General features: G+C 42.3%; 2 protein-coding genes across 2 annotated transcripts in view; one reads left to right on the top strand and one right to left on the bottom strand.

Moving 5' to 3' along the window:
- USHBP1 (USH1 protein network component harmonin binding protein 1) overlaps positions 1-9,751 on the bottom strand; it is a 49,887-nt gene extending 40,136 nt beyond the window's left edge. Inside the window, exons 1-2 of the mRNA XM_053468322.1 lie at positions 9,022-9,751; positions 1,639-1,722 (exon numbers count right to left, since the gene is read on the bottom strand). Of these exons, the coding sequence (XP_053324297.1) occupies positions 1,639-1,722; positions 9,022-9,751 (814 nt within the window). The remainder of the gene's footprint in view (positions 1-1,638; positions 1,723-9,021) is intronic.
- Positions 9,752-15,170: 5,419 nt separating this feature from the next.
- On the top strand, positions 15,171-25,570 carry BABAM1 (BRISC and BRCA1 A complex member 1). The gene is made up of 9 exons (XM_053456048.1): positions 15,171-15,254; positions 15,726-16,047; positions 16,544-16,602; positions 19,528-19,648; positions 20,267-20,345; positions 21,453-21,477; positions 21,908-22,037; positions 23,191-23,271; positions 24,825-25,570. Exons 2-9 carry the CDS (start codon positions 15,796-15,798, stop codon positions 25,026-25,028), a joined length of 951 nt encoding a protein of 316 aa, XP_053312023.1. The 5' UTR covers positions 15,171-15,254; positions 15,726-15,795; the 3' UTR covers positions 25,029-25,570.
- Positions 25,571-26,077: the final 507 nt, after the last annotated feature.

Here is a 26,077-nt window from a genome sequence, read left to right as displayed (position 1 = left end):
GTTTTGTCAATTTACTTTACTTTAGATCACTTGAGATGTGCTAGTCAGCAACATGAGAAATGTATATGCGGTGTGGAAAAAATGGCCCATAAAGTCCCCTTTATTTTCCATTAACCTATGAAGTCATATTTTTTAACTTGAAAAACCAGCCAGGGTGTGGCCCATATGTCAAAGTGTGGAATATCATATAGTTATGTTTTGAATTCAGGGTAATGTGGTACTATTTTTTTCTTTATAGAGCCACCCTTAAATGGCATACCACCAATAATTTTGTCTCCACATGTTGTTCAGCTACGTGTCAGATCCCTTACAATGCATGCATGTCCGGTTGCACCTATTCAGTCAGCTGCTAGCTATATGCAATCTAAGATTATGCACCCAATGTAGCTGGAGGTCATAAATTGTCAAAAGAACACAACAGCCTTAGTGATTCATGGGGCTCCATAAATGATACAGCTAAATCGGTAACATATAGATGAGCTTCTGGCAATCCTACAGGTCATTCGGGTACTTGTGAACCCTTGCCCAGGTGTTCCTGTGTTTATTGTGTGGGGTTCTGCTACTCTGGTACCCTTACTTGTGAATGTTTGGACCAACCCTGACCTTGGATTACATAAGTATTTCCGCTTTCATTACAGTTGCCTTGTCTTGCTGTTATCCTCCACTCGGGTACCTTTTCTACCTGATTGGTTGGAATTTGTAAGGATGTGCACTTTCCTGATATTAGGCTGTGCCTGATGACACAGATAAGTATCCTAATCAGATGTGTGTTATAATTTATTTTACAAGTAATCTAACTACAACAGCTATATTAAGGAGAACAATAGCATAAATAGCAAACTGTTTTAATTATTTCTGGTGACATGTCTTGTCCCAATAGCATCCAGTGTAACTATCCTGCTGATTGGACCATTCCATTGGTTACACTTTACACCGGAATCACCATTTATACATAACCTCCATAGTATTAGAAATTGTTATGCAAACTATAGAACAGATTAAATTGCATAATCCCTTGTGTCATAGAGTGAATTCACATATCATATAACATTGGCACAAAAGTAAAGAAACACTGCCTGTAAAAAGAAACGAACAAATGATAAAACATTTGGTTTGAATGTGGTAGAGTAAGCTACTCTGGAGGTGTAGAATAATGTTGTAAACGGCTAATCCATGGTGTTATTTATTATTTTCTTCATATTGTGTGGTTCAGTTTATATATCTACAAAGCAATGTTATTTTCATAACAGAAATGCTTTTAAGCTTATGGCTCTGTAACCAGGTATTTTTTTTAATATTCAGACCTGCTTTTGGGAACTAATTCAGCCACTATTTAACTAGCCAAGGTGTACAGTGAAAAGCCTTTTATGTTCTGTGCTTTGGAGGGGATGACCAGTGTAAAGACTCCAAGTATGTATTATGTTTTAAACTTTGTTTGAAGCCAGTATGGTCTATACCCATCTTGTATGTGCTATGCAGTTGCCCTGTAACTGGTTTTATAAAAATCACTCTCACTCTTCTTGAAAAAGTAGCTGGGGAACCTGGAAGTTCAGAAAACGCAATGCAAAACATGAGCTATTTTTTCATATTCATAATCTGTTTCCTTTTCTCCTTTTCTTAATATAGATTAGAGTGTACCTCCATCCCCAAATTGTGCTAGTGTTGGCTTTCTGGAGTCTTGATTCTTTTCTTCCATATTATTCCCAAAATCCCAATTCAGCCCTGTAAACAACACAGGCCAAACATTAAAGTACAGTAAATGTGCAATAAATAAACTGTGGCTCTTTCCATAACTCAATTATTGTTCTCCCATTCATAAAATACATTTCACAATAGACGACTGGAATTCTAATAACTTATTGAGGGGAATTCTTTTCAAGTGTGTGTTGGCCATTGATTTCAGTGGACATCAAACGCAAAACATGTCACAAGAGCCATGAGATTAATTCATTGGAATTATTTTGCTTTTAATTACAATTTAAGGGGGGTTCCTCCATGTCTTGACAGATGTGTATTTCTTATATATTTGGTGCAATCCAATTTTATTGGAATTTTTATGATTTAGCCACTGAAATATTTTTTTTATTTATATATTTTAATGCATACTGGAGTTTGAATGGAGTCCAATGTATTTTACAGCATGCAAATTCTTTAATTCTTTAATTATTGGAGTTAGAAAATGATACGTCTGCCCTGTAATGAAAAATGGTCATTGTCTGGTAGAATGTTTACATAACCTTCATGAAATATGAGCAAGTTTATCATATTGGAGTCAATTCTTTTCTTCCATTGAAGTAAGTGTCTATTTGGTGAGTTGCTTCATAGTTTCTTCTTAATGAGCTATTAAGTGGTGAAAATTTTGATTTGCCGTAACAGATAGGATAATCTAAAGTGATCTATAGCCATGCAAAATGTAACTTTTTTGATTTATTTACACAGTAGTTGTGTCTCGGCAGCTTGTTTGTCACATGTATTCACCCATGAGCAGGCAGAAGTAGTGTACATTGCCAAGTACTTCCAGTGCATTTTCCCTTAAAGCTGGGTTAAACCTAGTGGGACCACGTTCATACTAGACTGTGAAATATGAAAGTGCTTATCAATCTTATAGAGCTTTATCCACACTAGATGAGGAAGTTTTCTTTTTAGATTAAATCCTTTTTAAAAATCCTTTTTACATACTCTTTGTGGACATGATAAGATGGGGCATCTTATCAAGTCCACAAAGGGTATGTAAAGACATTTTGTATATAAAAAATCAACAAGTACATGTAACATAGAGGGGGCTATGAGGAACCACAAGGAGCGTTATACAAAACAAAGTTCAAGTAGTATCAGTGTTCTTGTAGTGCTTTTTAAAATGTTATTAGCCCTTTTAGAAGAAAGCTCAGCATAGCATATTTGTTCTCTGATCTCGCCCATGTACCATTTAACTTACCGTTCCTGTGCCAGGCATCCATACAACTCAGAGGAAAACAAGAGACTGGAAATGTGAAGCAAAGCTGGGAGGAAACGTCTAACAGGACGTTATTTGGAGACACGGATATTCATCTGAAAGGAAGGGGCTTCCTGAACAGGGACAGCAGAGTAAATGCATTTTATCTACACAGACACATTGTATTGTGTATTTTTATGTAGAACTATGGTTGTCTGTTTTTGTACATTGCCATGCTGTTTATATACTTTTCTGAAACCACCAAAATAGGTGCAAAAAGAAAAATAACACAAACATAAACAAAGCCTAGTTACTTCCTTTTCAACTGTGTCAACTGAAAAGTATCTTCAATCTGCCTATAGCTATAATCTTTGGAAACGTGTTATACTTTGGGAGTCATGTTTAAAAAGTAGACTTTTCACCATAGCAAGTAGTAGTACATGTTCCTGCTTATGTTATTTTCCACCGATTGCTATTGTGATAAGACCACTTTTAAACTCGCTTTCAACATTTTGCTCGTCTAAAGTTATGAGTTGCAAGTTGGAGACTATTTCACCTTTACTGCCAGGGGCCATGGTGTGCTTTTGGTTATAAATTTTGAATAACTGTTACATAATCTTTCACACACCATCTGGGCTCACCTCGACTATATCTAACTTTCTCCATCTCATGAATACAACTATTATAGCTCCACAGAATTTGGGGCACTCCCAATGTCCTTACATGTGAAGGTCATATAAACACCATAAAAATGCATGTACTGCCCCGATTGCTGTACCTCTTCCAAATCATACCGATCAAAATCCCAGAAGCCTTCTTCATATCACTGAAAAAGGCAGCAGTAAGGTTTGTGTGGAGTAAAACCCAACTGTGCATAAGTCATGCCCAGCTGAGCCTCGCTAAATATAATGAAGGATAAGCTCTCCCAGCATTTCGAAAATACTATATTGCCTTCTAAGGATCATGGGCTATCCCATCTACAATGAAGACAGATGGCGTGGGTCCCGATGCAGAACTCCCTTCTGAGCACACCCATTAGCATGCTCCTTTGGCTTAACGCGGAGATGAGGAGGCCATTAGCTAAAGTGCACCCTTACACATCAGCTACCCTACCTGGCCATTCACATTACACTCTTACAAATTTTAGATATCGCCAACTTTGCCACTCCTACCGCTCCATTCCGCAGAGCCATAATCCATAACACACAAAATGTATTAAATTGTTAGAATTGCATTATGTGTAGAATATGAACATATGAACTATGAAAATGTGAGCCACCTTATCTCCACCCCAAGGGTGTGCCATAATCTTATTGGTTGGTTTTTGTGTAAGTCTTTCTGTTTATCAGTTAATGTTATCCAAAGCCTAATTTAAATTGTTATCCATTGTTAAATCATCCCAGTATTGTTCTGGTAGGTATAATAGACCTGGTTTGTCCATAATAAAGGTGTTCCTGGGAATCTGTCTGGCATGTTTTGCCATTTGACTCCAATCCCAGCAGAATTCCTGATTTGGACCTGAGCAGTTACCTCCCTGTAGCCAGCTAACAGAGAGGGAAACAGGGCAATAACGGCCAGGCACTAATTGGGCTGCCTCTTCCGGTTACATTTGGTGTTAGACATGGGATCTCTCTCTCTCTCTCTACAATCAACCACCAGGGACTATGTTTTGACTGGATGACCGATGCCTATAGACACCTTACTGTGGTCACCCTTCAGGACCTTCTAGCCTAGAGTGAAAGAGGCATCAGTAGGCTAAAGGAGCTAGAGCTACTTGCCTTGCTCTTGGACACAGAATCCACGGATCTACCTTGGGTCTGCAGGCCCCAGTCCACACCTTGGAGGCCCCAGAGTCTCAGTCAGGCATTCCTTCAATGACACCCCCTACCTTGTAATGAGAAAAGTGCAGAAGCGTGTGGCCTACCTGAGACCCAGCCGCTTCTTGCCAGTTCGCGCAAACCGTTTCTTTAAAAATGTAAAGTTTGCCGAACCGTCTCTTAATTACCCTATTATAGGCCGCACATTTTCCCCAAAACAGCAGGGTGAGGATCCAGATTCCCCGCAGCGCTGCAGGGGATTTGGATCCACCTTTCTGGTAGCGGGTGGACGTCTGTGCGATGCAGACAACCCCGCTGCTGCTGGCCAGTACTTCCGGCACATAGTCTGAGCACATCTGAGCACATAGCACAGACCTTCACCAGCTGTCAGAGAAGAGAATCCCCCGCAGCGCTGCAGGAGACCTATATCCTCCTCTCTGACAGCCAAGGAACGTCTGCGCGATGTACGCAGACAACATCCGCTGCTGCCGGCACTTCCGTCGGGGCTTCTATGATGGAAGCCATGGCGGATGTGAAGAGCAGCAGCGGGGGGGGCAGAGTGGCAGATCTGGGGGGACATAAAGCATATCAGGAGGCAGAGTGGCATATCTGGGGGGAATAAAGCATATCAGGAGGCAGAGTGTCATATGTGGGGAGCAGAGTGTCATATCAGGGGAGCATAAAGCATATCTGGGGCAGAGGGGCATATCTGGGGGCAGAGTGGCATATAAGGGGGGCCATAACGCATATCTGGGGAGCAGAGTGTCATATCAGGGGGGCATAGAGCATATCTGCAGGTGCATAAAGCATATCAGGGGGGCAGAGTGGCATATCTGGGGGGCAGAGTGTCATATCAGGGGGCATAGAGCATATCTGCGGATGCATGAAGCATATCAGGGGGGCAGAGTGGCATATCTGGGGGGCAGAGTGGCATATCTGGGGGGCATAGAGCATATCTGGGGGGCAGAGTGGCATATCTGGGGAGCAGAGTGGCGTATCACGGGGGTAAATGGGCATATATATAAGTAAGGTGCATTATGAATTAAGGGGGAACTTAAAATGGCTATTGGCTTTCCAAATTTTTGTTTGTATGTAACCTATGCTGATTATGCTGCATAATAGATGACAACATTTTTAAAATACATGTATTCCTGTTCATTAGATACAAAAAACAAAAACTGTCTGCGCTTCTTACCCTAATAAAGTTGGCAACAAATATATAAACATAATATAAATGAGAGGTTTTGGTTATATGAATTGGCCAAATCATAATTAAGCTCACCCGCCACGTCAAGGCACACTCTCAATAGGGTGAGAACCTACTCTCACCTCCTACATAGTGGGCACACAAAGCAGTTTATACTGCTACCAAAACCTTATTAATGTGTTGGGGGAGGTGCAATTAAACCTCCTCCCTATTAACCCCTGGACAGCAAGCTGCAACCAGACTAATGAGGAGCCAACAACCTCAAATATGTGCAAACAGGGAAAAGAAAAAATGTCGGTGCGCTAAGCTAGTCACAGGCTCAAATAATACAAATGTATTATACAAGGACTACCAAACAGGTGTAAGCATGCTGCAAAAACAGTGTATTGGCTGTACAATGTATACAAAAAACAAAAACTGTCTGCGCTTCTTACCCTAATAAAGTTGGCAACAAATATATAAACATAATATAAATGAGAGGTTTTGGTTATATGAATTGGCCAAAGCATAATTAAGCTCACCCGCCACGTCAAGGCACACTCTCAATAGGGTGAGAACCTACTCTCACCTCTTACATTTGTATTACCGTATTTGCTCGATTATAAGACGAGGTTTTTTTCAGAGCAAATGCTCTGAAAAATACCCCTCGTCTTCTAATCGGGGTCGTCTTATAATCAGACCTCAAATAGAGGTCTGATTAGGAGACTAAGATCCAGATCCCCCGCACCGCTGCAGGGGACCTGGATCCTCCTGTCTCACACCCCCCCCATCATACACACACTTACCGGTGCTTCCTGCTGTGTTGCCGGGGCAGCGGGTTGACGTCTACGCGATCCGCGTAGACAACGTCCGCTGCAGCCGGAAGGAGAAGTGACTAGCAGCGGGGTTGTCTGCGTCCATCGCGTAGACTTTCCCCGACTGTCAGAGATCAGAGCTCCCCGCACCGGTGCGGGGAACTCTGATCTCTGACAGCCGGGGAAAGTATATGCGACGGACGCATACAAACCCCCGCTACCAACTCCACCTCCTTCCGGCTGCGGCGGAAGACGACGTCAACCCGCTGCCCCGGCTGGAAGCACCGGTAAGAGAGGGGTGAGAGAGAGAGAGAGTGTGTGTGTGTGTGTGTTAGTTAAATGGGGGCATAGGGTGTGTGTGTGTGTTAAATGGGGGCATAGGGCATTTCTGGAGTGGCGTTAAGGGGGCATTTAATAGAGCACTCTGCCTCCTGAAATGCCTTATACCACCCTATATGGCACTCTGCCCCATAATATGCCTTTTAACCCCCTAAATGCCAGAGTGGCATATAGGGGTATAAGGCATTTCTGGAGGCAGAGTGCTCTATACAATGCCTTTTAATTCCCTTAATGCCACTCTGCCTCCTGAAATGCCTTAAACCTCCCTATATGCCACTCTGCCCCATATCAGTCAGGAGAAGGGTACAAAATAATTTCCAAAGCATTAGCTATACCATAGAATACAGCGAAGACAGTCATCATCAAGTGGAGACCATATGGCACAACAGAGACATTTCCAAGAACTGGACGTCCCTCCAGAATTTATGAAAAGACGAGAAGAAAACTGGTCAGGGAGGCTTACAAAAGGCCTACTGCAACATTAAAGGAACTGCAGGAATTTCTGGCAAGTACTGGCTGTGTGCTACATGTGACAACAGTCTCCCGTATTCTTCATATGAATGGGCTATGTGGTAGGGTGGCAAGACGGAAGCCTTTTCTCACAAAGAAAAACATCCAAGCCCGGCTGAAGTTTGCAAAAACAAACATCAAGTCCCCCAAAAGCACGTGGGAAAATGTGTTACGGTCTGATGAAACCAGTGTTGAAACAACACTGCAGGTCACCCAAAGAACACCATACCGACAGTGAAGCATGGTGGTGGCAGCATCATGCTTTGGGGCTGTTTTTCTTCAGCTGGAACCAGGGCCTTAGTCAGGGTGGAGGGAATTATGAACATTTCCAAATACCAGGCAATTTTGGCACAAAACCTTCAAGCGTCCGTTAGGAAGCTGAAGATGAAGAGGAAGTTCACTTTTCACCACAACAACGACCCAAAGCACACATCCAAATCCACAAAAGAATGGCTTCACCAGAAGAAGATTAACGTTTTGGAATAGCCCAGTGAGAGCCCAGACCTGAATCCAATTGAACATCTGTGGGGTGATCTGAAGAGGGCTGTACACAGGAGATGTCCTCGCAATTAGACAGATTTGGAGCTTTTGCAAAGAAGACTGGGCAAATATTGCCACGTCAAGATGTGCCATGCTAATAGACTCCTACCCAAAAAGACTGATAGCTGTAATAAAATCAAAAGGTGCTTCAACAAAGTATTAGTTTAAGGGTGTGCACACTTATGCAACCAGGTTATTGTGATTTCCCCCTCAAAGATTTCAGCTTGTTTTGCAATTGAATTGTTCACATTATAGGTCACATTAAAGTGGAAAAAGTTCTGACATGATTTATCTTTGTCTCATTATTTAAAATCACAAGAACCTGGCATTTTAACAGGGATGCGTATTCTTTTTATATCCACTATATATATATATATATATATATATATATATATATTGTGACAGAAAGGCCGGTACAATAGTTGATGGGCGGTATATACGCCCTACTCTGGCTAACTTTGTCTGTCCTTATGTGTAAAATTGAAGTCCCAGGGAAAGATGTTGTTTGACTACAAACTGCATTACTGGCAGTTTGCAAAACATGGTAAGGGTCCCTGGGGCGGAGCATCTGGAAGAGCAGGGTGGGCCAGTGCTCCAACAGCACTAATTGCTGTCCAGAGTCTGCATTCTGGACAGGAGCTCCACAGGTGTGGACTAAGTAGCAGCTCACCTGTGGTTGATTAATTAGCAGGCAGAGGGTAAAAGGAACTGAGCCTGATTCAGGAGGAGGCCATTGTTATTCCAGCTGGGAGAGCTGAGGAACTGAGGAGTGTGGTTTCTCAGTTGAAACAGGACGTGCAAGTTCTCCTGCAGCTACATACCTCTCCACCAAAGCAATTAATTGGTCTGCTGTCTGAGGGTCACTTTGACTAACCCATCTACGCAGAGTGGGAGGCAAGCCCCGCAAAAAACGGTCCATTACTAAGAGTTCCACAATGTGACTAGCTGAGTTGACCTCCGGCTGTAACCACTTCCTGGCCAGATGTATTAGGTCAAACATTTGGGATCTTGCAGCTTTGTCAGAGGAATATGACCATGAATGGAACCTTTGTGCACGTACTGCTGAGGTTACTCCAAGCCTTGCCAGGATTTCATCCTTCAACTTGCTGTAGTCACTGGCCTGTGCTGGCTCCAAGTCATAGTAGGCCTTCTGGGGTTCTCCACTCAGGAACGGTGCCAGTATGCTTGCCCACTCAGCTGCCGGCCATCCTTCTCTCGCTGCTGTGCGTTCAAAAGCCAGAAGATATGCCTCAGTGTCGTCTACTGCAGTCATCTTTTGAAGATAGTGACTTGCCCGAATCACCTTGGGTCCTTGATAGGTCCCTTCAGAGTCCCAGTTCAGTTTTTCAGACAAAGCGTGAATCTCCTGCTGTAGCGCATGGGTAGCGGTTTGCTGTTCCTCACGGGTCACTCTGAATGCCTCCGCTTGTGTCATAACAATCTGCTGTACCAAGGTCTCAGTGCTTTCCTTCTGTGTTTTGGCCATTATCATAGCATTCTCTGCTTGAGCCAGCACCAGCTGCTGTAGGGCTGCACTATTTTCTGCAGCTCTCCTATTAGCTTCCTGCTGTGCAGAAGTAGACTGGATCAGTGCTTTAATAACTTCCTCCATGGTGAGCTGTAAATGGCTTCTACCCACAGACTTACGTGGATGCCCGCATTCTCCACCATATGCAACAGGCCTCCCTTTTCCTTGGGATTTTTGTCAAGGATCTCGGTTGTTACCACAGTCTTCTAGGGTAAATGAAGCCCAGGATACATCCAGCTCAGTATCAATGTTTATTTTACAGGAAGGAACAGCAGCAGTTATAAGCAGCACAGGATTACAGTCTTTGCTTGAGCACTGACTTAGTATAAAAGAACTCCAAACATTCACCTTCCAACAAGTCACAAGTTTCCATCAAATGGCTTTTCAGAGAGAAACCACACTCCTCAGTTCCTCAGCTCTCCCAGCTGGAATAACAATGGCCTCCTCCTGAATCAGGCTCAGTTCCTTTTACCCTCTGCCTGCTAATTAATCAACCACAGGTGAGCTGCTACTTAGTCCACACCTGTGGAGCTCCTGTCCAGAATGCAGACTCTGGACAGCAATTAGTGCTGTTGGAGCACTGGCCCACCCTGCTCTTCCAGATGCTCCGCCCCAGGGACCCTTACCATGTTTTGCAAACTGCCAGTAATGCAGTTTGTAGTCAAACAACATCTTTCCCTGGGACTTCAATTTTACACATAAGGACAGACAAAGTTAGCCAGAGTAGGGCGTATATACCGCCCATCAACTATTGTACCGGCCTTTCTGTCACAATATATATAATATCTTTTCATGTGACAACACTGCTACAGTGTAAAGTAGTGAGTGTACAGCCTGTATAACAGTGTAAATGTGCTGCCATTAATGTCTAAACCTTGGCAACAAAAGTGAGTACACCCCTGAGTGGAAATGTCCAAATTGGGCACAAAGTGTCAATATTTTGTGTGGCCACCATTGTTTTCCAGCACTGTCTTTACCCTCTTTGGCATGGAGTTCACCAGAGCTTCACAGGTTGCCACTGGAGTTCTCTTCCACTCCTCCATGACGACATCACAGAGCTGGTGGATGTTAGAGACCTTGCGCTCCCCCACCTTCTGTTTGAGGATGCCCCACAGATGCTCAATAGGGTTTAGGTCTTGAGACATGCTTGGCCAGTCCATCACCTTTACCTTCAGTTTCGTTAGCAAGGCAGTGTTCGTCTTGGAGATGTGTTTTTGGGTCGTTATGGTGTTGGAATACTGCCCTGCAGCCCAGTCTCTGAAGGGAGGAGGATCATGCTCTTCTTCAGTATGTCACAGTACATGTTTGCATTCATGTTTCCCCTAATGAACTGTAGCTCCCCAGTGCCGGTAGCACACATGCTGGCCCAGACCATGACACTCCCACCACCATGCTTGACAGTAGGCAAGACACACTTGTCTTTGTACTCCTCACCTGGTTGCCACCACATACCCTCGACACCATCTGAACCAAATAAGTTTATCTTGGTCTCATCTGACCACAGGACATGGTTCCAGTAATCCATGTCCTTAGCCTGCTTGTCTTCAGCAAACTGTTTGCGGGCTTTCTTGTGCATAATCTTTAGAAGAGGCTTCCTTCTGGGTCTGCCATGCAGACCAATTTGATGCAGTATGGTCTGAGCACTGACAGGCTGACCCCCACCCCTTCAACCTCTGCAGCAATGCTGGCAGCACTCATACGTCTATTTCTCAAAGACAACCTCTGGATATGACGCTGAGCACTCAACTTCTTTGGTTGACCATGGAGAGGCCTGTTCTGTGAAACTGCTGTATGGTCTTGCCCACTGTGCTGCAGCTCAGTTTCAGGGTCTTGGCAATCTTTTGACAATTCTTTTTTTCAGATCCTCAGAGAATTCTTTGTCATGAGGTGACCAGCGTAATAGCTAAGGCCATCTTTATGTAGAGCAACAATTCTTTTTTTCAGATCCTCAGAGCATTCTTTGCCATGAGGTGACCAGTGTGAGAGAGTGAGAGCAATAACACCAAATTTAACACACCTGCTCCCCATTCACACCTGAGACCTTGTAACACTAACAAATCACATGACACCGGGGAAGGGGAAATGGCCAATTGGGCCCAATTTGGACATTTCCACTTTGGGGTGTACTCACTTTTGTTGCCAAGGTTTAGACGGTAATGGCTGTGTGTTGCGTTATTTTGAGGGGACAGCAAATTTACACGGTTATACAGGCTGTACACTCACTACTTTACATTGTAGCAGGGTGTCATTTCTTCTGTGTTGTCACATGAATGAAGACAAATCTCTGATTGTAAGCTCGTTTGAGCAGGGCCCTCCTCACCTGTTGTCTCTGTAAGTCAATTTGTTATGTTACATACTACTTGTTATGTCCTGTCTACACATTGTACAGCGCAATATAAACAATAAATAATAATAATGATAATAATAATAATAATCCAGGCCTATCACTTATAAAGAAACTTGCCTGTAACTATTTCTGGTGGTCACAAATAAATGAGGACATTGCAAATTATGTAATTTCCTGTGAAGGATGTGCTCAGTCTGCATGTCAAGTACAACCTTGGGTTTGGCCAACACAACCGTGGTATCGAATAGACATAGATTATGCAGGACCAATTTTTGGGCAAATGTATTTCATTATAGTTGATGGTCATTTTAAATGACCAGAAGTGACACCAGTTACAATGGCAACTGCAACATCAACTATTTCAGCATTAAAGAAACATTTTGCTATATTCGAGTATCCTCATGAAGTGGTTTCAGACAACGGCTCTCAATTTACATCAAAAGAATTTGAAGATTTTCTAAGACAAATGGGCATTAAACACAAAACATTGGCCCCATACAACTAATGGACAAGCTAAACGTTTTGTTCAGACATTCAAAAAAAATGATTTATGCAACGCTTGTATCAAAACAGAATCCATTGGATGAAATCAGTGATTTCCTGTTTGCTTATACACACAAAACATCCAACAACAGGAAAAACACCAGCACAATTGATGTTAGGTAGACAACCTCGTACACACCTAGATGCTTTAAGGCCAACTGAACGTATGCAAGGGAAAGTTGTTGATAAGACATCAAAAGTGATCAATAATAACTGGAAAGGTGTGTATAGAGAAGGTGAAGAAGTTTGGGCATGATTGTATGGTCAATCAAATAAATGGACACTGACAACAGTGATAAAGGTCTTAGGACATAAAAATTATCAAGTCAGTTTAGCTGATGGCTGTGTTACACGAAGACACTATGAACAATTACGACATGGACCTACAAAAAGAGCAGATGATCAACAGGCAAATGCAAAAGATACAAGATTTCCTCAGCCTGACATATGGCAAGGAGTGTGGTTTAACCCTGATGTAGGATGGACAGTGGAAGAAGAAAATGGTTTAACAGTAAATGAACCCGTTACAAATTCAGACACCATTACACCACATTCTTCAGATGCTGCAAAGCCTACTTTTGATGTGCTGCCTGGTTGCGATACCAGACTAAACTGACCTACACGGACCAGATGCCCTCCTGACCGGCTGCAAATGGATGAAAGACTAAGAGATTACAGCCATAAGAACTATATCCAATCTCATCATAAATAAATAGTTCAAGATTAGTTGCATCACTTCACTGTATTATGTGGAATACATGTATAATTTTGTTTTTGATTCACTGCATTATATTTACTATATTGTTATTGTTGCTCTGCAATTGTTGGAAGGAGAGGATGTCTTCTCTCTAGATCTGGTGCTATATGATTTGCTGCGCTCAGTGATATATATATATATAAATAGATAGTGGAAGGGTTTCCATCACCTTTACCCATCATAATTTATGTAATGGTATTTCTTGGCTACCCCAAGCCTCAACTATTAAGCCAGTATCCCAACCTCATGCTGACGAGTCCCATTAAGGACGAAACAGCTGTCTATGAGTGGTGATCTGGCTATTGCACCTCTTCACGAGTTTTGTCTAAAGGCTGTCTTGTGCAGTGGGCAATTACTTTCAAGGGATCCATGTATAAAGTGGATATAGAGGCAAAGGTGATAATTGTTAACCATATTTGCATGTGCCTACCCTGAATCCCTTGTGGTTGTGGCTGCACCATGAGTTTTCTGAGGGAAAAACAAGCCTTCTGGCTTGTCTGGTGTCTGTAGATGAGTGTTTAATAATACTTCTACAACCCCTCTATAGATAGATATATCATAGCTGTCATGTCAGGCATAGGGAAAAGCTGTCATGTCAGGCACAGTTGGAAGGAAGCCAGCAGAGCAGAAACTGTGTCATGATTTCATGACGAATACTATGTTACCTCTACAAATCTTCTAAACTGTTTAATGAATTCCTGAATCATTTCTGGAAGTATATAACACATGTGATGTGATCAAGTGTGGTACCCCTATGCCTGGGGGGGAAACACTGATCTTGCCTTAAGGCTGGGAAAGCATGGAGCCCGAGGTGCCGATTTGCCCCAGCAGACACACTGGAGTTGCCACGTGCAGTCTTGCATGCCGCTGCACATGGCGAGCGCACAAAAGCACTAGGCGGTTTCTCTGATGCACGTCTCTCCCCATGATCCATCAGGTCCTTTTAAGGATTGACCCAAAGTTCAAAGGGGTCTCACCCTTCGGGGCGAGACCTGAAGATCCGGCCCTCCCATGGGGGAGGAAAGGAACTCAGTCTGGCCTCTCCCTTCGGGGAGATCCAGAATAGTGTCGGGCTTCCGCTGCCTTAAAATGCACGGAATGCAGCAACAAAGGAGCACGCACCTCGGGCTCCAAAAAAAAAAGCGTCCTGGAAAACATGGTTGATGTGTTCATTCCTGCACACTTAAATGTGTGCTGTGGCATCAGGATGTCTCGCAAATCACGTGTTGGAGCCATGGCATCACTGGTCTGGCATAACAGAGGACCCCGCACTGTCTAGTGGGGCCCTCAACAACAAGACCCTCCCCCCCTCAAGCTGGGCCTATCTATGGGCCTGATTCCATCCCCCTCCTTAGCCATTAAGTGTGAGAGAGTATGTGTGCGTAAATATGCTTCTGTGTGTATGTGTCCATAAGTATGTTACTGTGTGCAAGTGTATTACTGTGCGTGTGTGTTACAGAATGTGTGTACTGTGTACCTTATATATGTAAGTCCTACACGGTTTAATAGTTCAGACGTGTATTGCACACTTTGGAAGTATTAGCACTTGAAAACACTATGTAAAACACTTTTACTATCTATTTACCTGCAGTCCTATAGGAACAAATCCTGTTCCCCATTTCATTCCTAGGGGTGGAAAGGAAATTACTAATAATTAGTAAGCTGCAGATCAATGCTTCAGAGCTACATTAGAAAACCAGCAAGTGATACAGTAATTACTACATTATTATATGCTTCTGTAGTTTTCACTAGTTACATATTATACATAGCACGTCTTTCCCAGGAAGCCCATGTTCCTATGGTAACCGATACATTCACGGAGAGGAAAACTACTTTTCCCAGCATGCCCTGCTCCACAGACATTTCCGGGTGCAATATGTCTGCCACCAGCAAATAGTAGTGGTATACAGATGTGTTGATCAGTGCAGTAATTTTTAAAGGTAAGCGTATCGTCACCGTCTAGGGCTAGCTATAGGAACGAGTAATAAATAGTATTTAGCTACGAGGGTGAGAAACTAGTAAAATGGGTTACCCCAACAGGTTATTGTAGGAGAGGCTTATATGGATCAGTACGGGATATCAGGACTTGTAAAAGTGCTCTTAGGAAAAGAAATATCACATACTTTCCAGCTTGCTCTGCCCTGAACCGATCTCTTTCTGTCTAAAATGTATTTTAGCGTGATATATTTCCATATAAATATATTCTTTCAAAGTGTAGCCCCAAACACTGCTATTTTAGTGAAATGTAGCAGGGGACCAAATTACCTCAAAAGTCATCAATGATTGAGCAAGAAAAGCAACAGTTACGGGTTTTTGCATTGCCTATGATACTTTTTGTAGTATATGTTATAGAACTATTTTAAACCAAGATTATACGTATATATTATATATATTATACCTTTCTTTTGCAGAGATTTCTTGTGTTCTCATTTGAACAAACACAACACAAAGCTGGAGACCCCCATTAAAGAGCCCTGCAGCATGGATACATCTGAGGCAACAGAAGAAGCGGAACGGGCAGAGCAAAGACCCCGTACCCGGTCGAATCCCGAAGGAGCAGAGGACAGAGGTGTACCTCCCCAGCCTGCAGTGGGCAGCAGAAGTGAGGGAGAAGGTGAAGCGGCACAAATTGAAGATCAACCACCTCCGTCAACCGCTCCGCCATCCTGTCCCCTCCCTCCACCTATAGAGTTTCAGGTCAAAACTCCCAGAGTCAACTGCCCTGAGAAAGTGGTGGGTACACGCGAACAGCTGATACCTCACAATTTCAATGCTTTCAGTGACAGGTTAAAAGGACAAAAATATTCTCCAAGATATACCCTGTAATAGTGACTAAGCTTCCATATTGAAAAAAACCCACAAGTGTTTTGAGATCAATGTTAACCATGCCTTTCTTTTAGTCTATTAACTAGGAATTTAATTAATGAAATATGTATGAATTATATTTTATTGATAAAAAAAACTTAAGTATATTATATAGTAGTAGCTATTTATTTCATGTCCATGTGTCCACTGTCAGACTTATATTATATAAATATTTCATAGCAATAACTAACTACATTTGTGGTATATATATATTAGTACACTATTGTCTAGTGACATTTTTAAATGATGTTTAATATGTTGTAATACTTGAAACAAAGATTGACCTGGAGCCAATCCTTATTGCCGTAATGTAAAAATAGGATATTTTTGTAAATTTGAATTGTAAAGTTGACTTTGTTTTCAGATAATTTGCCTAGATCTGGCAGAAGAAATGTCCTCTCAGAAGCTGGAATCATTTAATGGGTATGAACAGCTAAATATGTAAAAATGTGTTATGCCTTTCACAATAAGATGTACAGTCTAGTTCAGCTTGGACATTAAATCATTGGAACCAGGACTCCAGGAGGGTATAGGGTGACCACATGTTTTCTGCCATTCAGGGACACATTATGAAGCAGATGATATATATACACACATAAACTGATTCACACATGCACACCGTCACATACACATAAAATACATTTTATACACCCTGATTCACATATACTATTATATATTCATTTTTAAGAAGCCTTGGAAAACATGTTGATTTCAGATTTAATAATATACATACACTCGTTACAGACATGAGTAGATATAGAATGTTAACCCCTCTAATACCAGGCATGAGTAGATTCAGAGAATTAACTCCTCTATTACCAGACATTACAAACAGTCACACATACCTGGGGCTGGCTGCAGCTTACTCTGAGTTGGTGTGAAGGAGGGACTAAGCCTATCAGGAGAGGCTTCTGAACTCTCAAGCAATCAGTGAGCAAGAGTGTTGAGAAATCTCTCCTGATTGGCTGAGACCTCCTTCACTCAGACTCCTCATTGAAGAGGGAGGGATTGAGGCTGCCCGGGCCCTGGGACTTAAAGTCCCATTGCGGGACTGTCCCGGGCAATCCGGGACATGTGGTCACCCTAGTAGCGGAATTGTTTTTTTTTTGTTCAGTGAAACAGCACCTTTAATATTTTGGAACACTTAAATGATTAGTAAGTCCTCCTTTTTGCTGCATTTGTTTAAGCTACTGCTTTTTAATAAACTTTTGAAGCCTGCCTCTACTTTTACCAAAGCACAATAAGAAACAATGTGCCTTGGACACCAAACAGCACCATAGTCTGTTTCACAGGCTACTATTAGATTGAGAGTGTGCCAGAGCAGCACCCTCTTCTCCTTCTGGACCAGTGTGTTTTAAATTGTGTTAATATAAGTTTAAATTGTTAAGTAATGTCACTATCCCTTGCTGTAACAGTCCTTTAGAATCTGCTAGTTCTATTTAAATTTAATTCACTCAGTCCAGATATTAAAAAAAAAAAAAAAAAGGCATAAATGCCCCTTTAATAAATGTTGCCTTTTTCACATATGAATAAATAACACCGTGAAAAATAAAACCAAAATTACGTGCTCATATGGTGAAAATAAAATATAAGTGTAGGGCTGAAACAACGAATCGATAAAATCGATAATAATCGATAACGGAAATCGTTGTCGACGATTTCCGTTATCGATTAATCGAGTGATCGATTCGTTGTTGGAGCACTCGGCTCCTTTTACTTACCTCCGCGAGCGTTCCCCGCTTCTGCTACACGCTCTGCACTCTCCGCCTTCTTTTAGCTACGTGACGGATGTGACGCGCTTCAATCAAGACTTCAATAAAGTTTTAAACTTGAAGCTTGGAAGTGGAACGAGTCCGTAGCAGAGGTGAGTATTCTTTGTCTATGTGCGAATCGCTCTATTCGAACAGAGCGATTCGCTCTGTGCGAGTGGCTCCATTCGCTCTGTGCGAGTGGCTCTGTGCGAGTGGCTCCATTCGCACAGAGCGATTCGCTCTGTACTAGTGGCTCCATTCGCACAGAGCGATTCGCTCTGTACGAGTGGCTCCATTCGCTCTGTACTAGTGGCTCCATTCGCACAGAGCGATTCGCTCTGTACGAGTGGCTCCATTCGCTCTGTGCGAGTGGCTCCATTCGCACAGAGCGATTCGCTCTGTTCGAGTGGCTCCATTCGCACAGAGCGAATGGGTAGGAGCCAGGGTAGGAGACTGGGTGCAGGGCAGAGTGGGGGTGGGGATGCAGGGCAGGGTGTGAGTGTGGGTGTAGGGCTGGGTGGGTGGGCAGGGCAGAGTGGGGGTGGGCATGCAGGGTGTGAGTGTGGGGGCAGGGCAGAGTGGGAGACTGGGTGCAGGGCAGAGTGGGGGTGGGGATGCAGGGTGTGAGTGTGGGGGCAGGGCAGAATGTGGGGGCAGGGCAGAGTTGGAGACTGGGTGCTGGGGCACAGTGCAAAGTGCTGGGTGCAAAGTGCCAGGGCTGGGTGCAAAGTGCCAGGGCTGGGGCAAAGTGCTGGGTGCAAAGTGCCAGGGCTGGGGCAAAGTGCTGGGTGCAAAGTGCCAGGGCTGGGGCAAAGTGCTGGGTGCAAAGTGCCAGGGCTGGGGCAAAGTGCTGGGTGCAAAGTGCCAGGGCTGGGGCAAAGTGCTGGGTGCAAAGTGCCAGGGCTGGGTGCAAAGTGCCAGGGCTGGGGCAAAGTGCTGGGTGCAAAGTGCTGGGTGCAAAGTGCTGGGTGCAAATTGCCAGGGCTGGGGCAAAGTGCTGGGTGCAAAGTGCTGGGTGCAAAGTGCCAGGGCTGGGTGCAAAGTGCCAGGGCTGGGGGCAAAGTGCTGGGTGCAAAGTGCTGAGTGCTGGGTGCAAAGTGCATAAATATTGTGTTTGGGTTCTTGTACTTTGAAAATATTGTTTTTTATTACATCATAACAAAATAAGAATGTTAATGTAAAATTTAAGTTGTTTTTTAACATCCAGTTCATTAAATTATTTTAAATAAACGAAAAATTTGCATATTGTTTTTTTTATCCGATTAATCGATTAATCGAAAAAATAATCGGCCAACTAATCGATTATTAAAATAATCGTTAGTTGCAGCCCTATATAAGTGATACTTCCCTGATTCGGACCGCAGCACCCAAATAACACTCTCCTCCAAGTGTTAAAATATAAAACAAACAAAATGTACCTGCGCCCCATCTAAATTTCGTTTGTTTTTCACATATGAACCTCATACTTCATTAGGATAACATATCAAAGTGCTGTACGGTTTCACAGAGTTCATGTTGCTGCATATTGGCAAGACGGTTACAGATGGTAACGTCCAAGTAAATGTGCATTCTCACCTTTTCTGCTTTCCTTGCACAGGTCCAAAGCCAATGCCCTTAATTCATCCCAGAAAATGATTGAGATGTTTGTCCGTACCAAGCACAAGATAGACAAGAGACATGAGTTTGCTCTGGTGGTGGCAAACAATGAGGCCATGTGGGTGAGTATAGGCTGCGGTGATAGTTTAAGAGATTAATGTAAAATACATATATTTTACAGCTCTTTTAAATCAGGCGCCCACCGCCATACAGTATATGGCGGATGTTTGCAACACGGGGCCCCTTCTGCAGATCTCAGTGTTGCTGAATGCCTTGACATTGATGCATTACAGCAACACAGTTTAAGTGAAGAAAGCGTTCTTAGATCACTCTTAGCTTATTCATTGCCATGACATGCTCCCCCTTTTTCTATTCTTTCACTGTTTTGTGAATTTTTCTTTTTTTATTATCTTAAAATCCCTCAGTCCAGCTTTAACCTTTGCACACTATTACAGGGCAGAGTGGCAATGGGGTCAGGAGAGAACTTGAAGTGTGGGCTGTTCTAATTTGCAGATTTTGAGCCACTGTTTTTACTTAACACCCTGACTGGATCCTTTTTGTGCTTTTGCAGTCCATTTTAAACATATGAATTGCATAGGGCCGTGTTTTGTGCTTTAGTATTCCTGCAGGTGGCATTGTTATCTTTATTATTGCCACCATAGCTTTGGATTACCTCCTGGGATGAATGATGCAAGATCTCCCTAGTCTATTTGGCTTAGTTCTCTATTATTTCTCCGCAGCTTTCTGGATTCACCTCTGACCCACGTGAGGTATGCAGCTGTCTCTACGATCTTGAGACCAATGTCTGTGACTCTTTCAGTATCCTTTTCCTTCCTAAGGAAGCCCTCTGCGAAAGTATATTCTGACAACTTCAGTTTACTATACCCAAGGTTATACTGCAGTGCGAGGACTGGTGTGAGAGCCATCAATGGAAAGTGTGTGTGTGGTTTGAACAGTCTTAAATGGGAGCTGCCACATTACAGATTAACCACATTATCATTTCTTACAACTATATGCAAAATACTAATCATGCGCTGTTCTTGTGCTATGTTCAGGGCCGGCCCAAGACTTAATGCCGCCTGGGGCAAAGTTTAAGGTGCCGCCCCTTCAAAAGTGCCGCCTGGGGCAATTGCCCCACTCAGCTCCATTGTAGGGCCCTGGCTATGTTTGAGAACTACCTACCTCCGGGTGCCGGCACTTCTATGGTGGAGCACCGAAATGTTATGTCAATACCTGGGAACTTCTGGACTACCCGGAGCCTTCCCTTGTGGGACGCGCCCAGGACTGCACACTGACGTCGGCGGGCAGTCCCCATGACGTTAATGGGAGTTCCCCCATTTAAAGGAAAAATGGGTGGGGAGCGGGGCGTGTCAACACCCTGCTCCTGCGTCCCGGAGGATTTGGGTCTTGAACCGGAGAACCAGTACTCACCCGACAATCTCCAGGTCAAACTCGGAGAGTTCCCGGGTATGGTTATGTTACGCTTGCCGGAGAGAAGGATCCAAGTCCCTTGCAGAAATAATGAAAACGGAACAAAAACACCTGCCAGGTGCCCGGAACTGCATGTCCAGGGCATCAGGCGACACGAACTGTGCATCCCTGTGCAAAACCCCGAAAATAGACTGCACCCCCACTTTAAAGACCTAAAGTGGGGGGAAAAAGTGCAGCCTATATTCAGGCCAATACGGTATATGGCTGCAAGACTTAGTACTATTCTTTTTAATGTCTAGCATGTCTCTGACCTACGAGGATTAAAATGTAAAAATTGGTTTGACATCGGTTCGATTGTGACTTCATGCAGACTTCCTTGAACAGGGAAGTCTTTCTAAAAATGGATTACATATAAAGTTAAAGAAAACCCTCCCTTTTTGTTCTTTTTACATTGACAAAAAAATTACTTAAAGTTCACTTAACTCCATTGTTCAGATTTAGAAGGACTTTTCAACCTTATGTAAGTAGCACATGATAGTGTGATGTCGGAAATATACATAATGTTTGCCTTTTTATTCTCTTTATCCTTGACAGAACCTATTGAATTGCAGAAATAGATTAATGTGATTTAGTTTGGCACTTATGGTTCAGTTATTTATTTTTTTGCACAGGTAAGCATGGTCAAATAATATTACGCTGTTGTTTGTGTATCACAGAGTTGTCACCATTCCTGGAACACAAAAAATACGTTTTATTGCTGATATGTATAGTTTTAATACAAGTTTGGTTTAGTGACCTCCCACGAAGAAACATTGTTAAGCTTTACTGTTTTCTGCTGAGACATACAGGCAGTCACTTTTCCCTCGTGAAACGAATGCATTGTTCCGGACTAAATTTTTCTTTTTTTTTTTTTTTTTTCTTTTTTTGGTTTTCTCTCTCACATGATGAAGCCAACAGAGGACTGAGTTCCCAGTTACAGATAACGTGCAAACCATACCTCCTCCCTATGTAGTGAGGATTATCTTGATATACAGTCGTCCGGCCTCTCAACCACCATTGACCCTTACAGAGAACATGAAGGTAAAGAGAAGTATAGTTTCCAGCCAGAAAGTAAAGCCATTGTTTTTAGGTAGATTAAGGTGAGCTTAAACATACTGCTTTTTATAATGCACAAAAACAACAACTATTATATATATATATATATATATATATATATATATATATATATATATATTATAGTATAAAGCATAGAATATATATATATATGTAGGGAGGAGGCTTGCTGTCAGGCCTCTCCAGTGGTCCCAGTGATGGAGGTTTCCGTCACAGACCTGTTTTAAGTGGAGTTGGGCGACTCAACAAATATTTGTGTCCTTGCAATACAGCAGCTCACCCAAATATGTGTATACTTATGCTAGGGAGCTTTAAGATGTATCCTGTCACAGAATTTGTGGTGTCTTACCCACATAGCTCTATGAGAGTGATTGTGGTGCCATTTAATGCTAAGTCAGTGATTGCAAACAGATGATTTTGCAGCACCTGTCAGACTACTACAACTCCTACAATCCTCATACAGCTTGCACCTAGTCAAATAGGAAAAATGTTGGTTACCCCTGAGGGAGAGAAATGTCAGTGAATTCCCATTGACCTAATTTATTACAAAAATGTGCTTTTAGGCCTTTCCTGGTTAGTTTTGTGAACCCAGACAGCCATTTTACCACTAGATATTAATTAGTTCATTGTTTGTGTACTTTTCTTTTCTTCCATATACCGGACTGCTGGTTAGTCAGAATTACACTGAATGAAAGGAACATAAGCTTGTTTATCAGAGGTTTTCTAGTACATAGAGCCAGTGTCATCACGTTAACATTCATAATACCAAAACCATTGTTCATTTCTGAGAAGTACTCAAGTCTGGTTCGGTTCTGAAATCATGACATTCTTATTTCCCGTCAGTCTGTTCTCATGCTACTTTCAAATTAAAATTGGCAAAATGGCAGATGGCATTTGCATAGATGCAAAGGTTGCATACTTATGCAAATATTTATTTAAAGACCTAATGATTATTCACCCAGCTAGAAAATGTGTTGCAGTACAGACAGATTACAGAAAATAAAAATATATCTCTTATTTTACGTACATGTTATGGTATAATTATATATATATTCTGTTCTGCTTTTATGACAAAAAAGCTATGTTGTCATTGATTGGTTATTCACTTATTTTCTCACAGAAAATGCTGCAATGTCCATATTTTTTCTTTGATGTAATTTATATTCACAATGGAACAGAGGAGGACGAACTGAGCTGGAAGGTGAGAGTTGACTGTGGAAATACAAAGTGTGATACTGCTGACCACTTCTTTTAAGGTCTTAAAGGGACAGTCCTTGACCCCCTTACTATAGAAGAATGCATATTTTAGTACAAATAATAAAACACTTACCTAACACAGAAGCTGGAACCCTGCTAAAAATTTTCTATTCTTTCATTATTTAAAATTTTCTTTCCACCGATTAGTGCTTCAGCCAAATTACTCCATAAGACCAAAAGTATGCGGGCATCCATCCTGATTATTGAGTTTAGGTGTTTCAGCCACATCCATTGTTAACGGTTGTATAAAATCAAGCACATAGGTAGCCATGTCTATAGATAAACATTGGTAGTGGGAACTACTGAAAGGATCAGTGACTTTAAACATAACACTTCACCAGAATCAGGAATCTGCACACACCCCACAGGAACTCAGGTGCTTTAGCTGTGCCAGGAAGGGCCAGCTCCCCAGTAAATCAAAATAGAAAAAGGCTCCAGGCACTCAAGGGTTCCATCAGGAAGATTTATTGAAGGAGAAGGACAACAACATTTCGACCTCACGATGAGGTCTTTATCAAGTTGGTAAACTTGATAAAGACCTCACCATGAGGTCGAAACGTACACGTACACGTACACGTACGCATCCATCAAATAGAGGTCAGATAATAACAAGCTGCAGGGGACCTGGATCCTCTTCTCTGGCAGCCAGCCAGCATCTGTGGTATATCTGGGGGTATAAGGCATATCAGGGGATATAAGGCATATCAGAGAGAATAGTGGCATATCAGGGGGGTATAAGGCATATAGGGGATATAAGGTATATCTAGGAGGCAGTGGGGCAAGCCTGGCCTCAGATCTGCTATTTGTTTTTAACATCTTATTTTAAATAAACTAAAAATTACCTTTATTTTTTGTATCAGATTAATCGAACAAATAATCGGCCAACTAATCGATTATGAAAATAATAGTTGCAGCCTTAATAACACTCCTAAATCTTGTGTAAAGCCGTTCCAGAAGAGTGAAGGCTGATATAGCTGCAGAGGGGATGCAACGCCTATGGTTTTGGAATAGGATGTCCAGTAAGCTCATATAGGCATGATGGTCAGGTATCCGCATACATTTGGTCAAGTGGTGTACTTGCAATAAAAACATCAAAATGTTAAGTTGCCACATACCTATCCTATGCTTTAAAGGCTGGAGTTTTGCTTTAAGTCTGAAGCTTGCTTTTTACACAGAGTGACCAGAGCACCCCTTTAAAAAAAAGTGCTGTTTCACCTACCCTTCAAAAATGTTGTAACTAAATGCAGCACTAGAAATGTCCTTGCTAGGAGTGTTGAATTTGCAGTTCCTTCCTATAAATAATTATTTAATCCTGTAAAAAATTGTCCTGTTTGTAATTTTTTCCCCAAGGACTACTGCATAATAAAGTAGTCACCCAAAAAGCACCTATCTTATGTATTAAAGTACATATGATGCATAGAGTGTGATAAGGGAAAGCCTAGTATATCCCATAGTTTTTATGAACCTTTCCTGATCTTTATTGCTCTTCTCGAATAGGACGTGTTTGAGTTCTTCAGCAGTCTGGACACCAAAGGGACCAGCTACAAATACGAAGTTTCAATAACAGGCCCAGCCCTGGAGCTACATAACTGTATGGCAAGGCTGCTTGCTCACCCCCTCCAGCGCCCGTTCCAGAGCCATGCAGCCTATAGCCTACTAGAGGAAGAAGAGGGGAGTCCTGAAGGGGAAGTGACTGTGTAAATTTATTTTATAGGAGATGTCCCACAGCCAATGCTCCATTTGCTTTGTTCAAATATAACGTAAATGTGTGTGTTTTTGTTGTTTTTTTAATATGTGACTTACATTTTACAAATGGGTAGTTCAGATTTTATAAAGTGATATATATCTTTATAGAATGCAATGGAAAAAACTTAGATAAGGTAGTTCCCGCGGTTAATTATGTGTGTTAACCAATCTAGGCCTACAAACCATAGACAATAGCATATATTTTCAAGCATGCTTGTTGTTTCTTTATTGGGTAGCCTTTTCAACTTATATTTGCAAAAGTCACTCGACCCAGCTGTATATATTTTTAGAAGTAAAAAAAACGTACACAGTTTGTGCCTCACAAAATATGTAATATAGCTGCATACTGTTTTGGAACTTGAACATTTGTTCAGTTGGGGACTGCAAACCAATAATAAAACATACTGCTAAATATTAAGCTTTCAATAGAGCAATTCTAGTGTTTTGTGAAGGAGGTTTTCTACACTTAGGAGCAATAAACAAGTATTGAAAACAAAGTATGATTTGCTATTTGATAATTTAGCCCTAATTTAACAGAATATACTGTATCTGCCACCTGCAGAAAATACAAATCATAGTATGTTAATGTAATAAATGATGAAAGCCTATATATAATTGAACATTCGCTTTGTTTGTAACATTGGTCACCCTTTTTTTTAACCCCTTGATAACAATTGCCGGTCCGGGCACGTCACGGAAAAACATGTTGTTAACGACAAATGACGATTTTTTTTACCCAAACGGAGGCATTCAGCGACGCCACGATCGGCATCAGGGGCCATGTCTGGCCCCTCCCGGGGCGTCAACATCCGCCATACAATGTATGGCGGCGGACGCCCGTTTTAAAAGCGTTTAGGAGGAACAATGATCACCTCCTAAACTTAAATGGTGTCGCTGGAATGCCTCAATCAGGAGGCATCCAGCGACACCAAACACTTACCTTAGGATGGACTGTGATCGCTCCGGAGAGCGGTCACAGCCGCAGCTGCCGGTGATCTTCGCCA

Source organism: Spea bombifrons, chromosome 1 (genome assembly GCF_027358695.1).
Source record: "Spea bombifrons isolate aSpeBom1 chromosome 1, aSpeBom1.2.pri, whole genome shotgun sequence".
Lineage (NCBI taxonomy): Eukaryota > Metazoa > Chordata > Amphibia > Anura > Pelobatidae > Spea > Spea bombifrons.
This window is presented reverse-complemented; position numbering and strand designations above follow the sequence as displayed.

Bases quoted from the DNA above. Each gene is read 5' to 3' on its own strand.
- BABAM1 (XM_053456048.1), top strand. From the start codon at position 15,796: ATGGATACATCTGAGGCAACAGAAGAAGCGGAACGGGCAGAGCAAAGA. The intron at 22,038-23,190 runs GTAAAGAGAAGT...ATTTTCTCACAG, and splicing joins CCCTTACAGAGAACATGAAG to AAAATGCTGCAATGTCCATA. The intron at 23,272-24,824 runs GTGAGAGTTGAC...CTTCTCGAATAG, and splicing joins AGGACGAACTGAGCTGGAAG to GACGTGTTTGAGTTCTTCAG.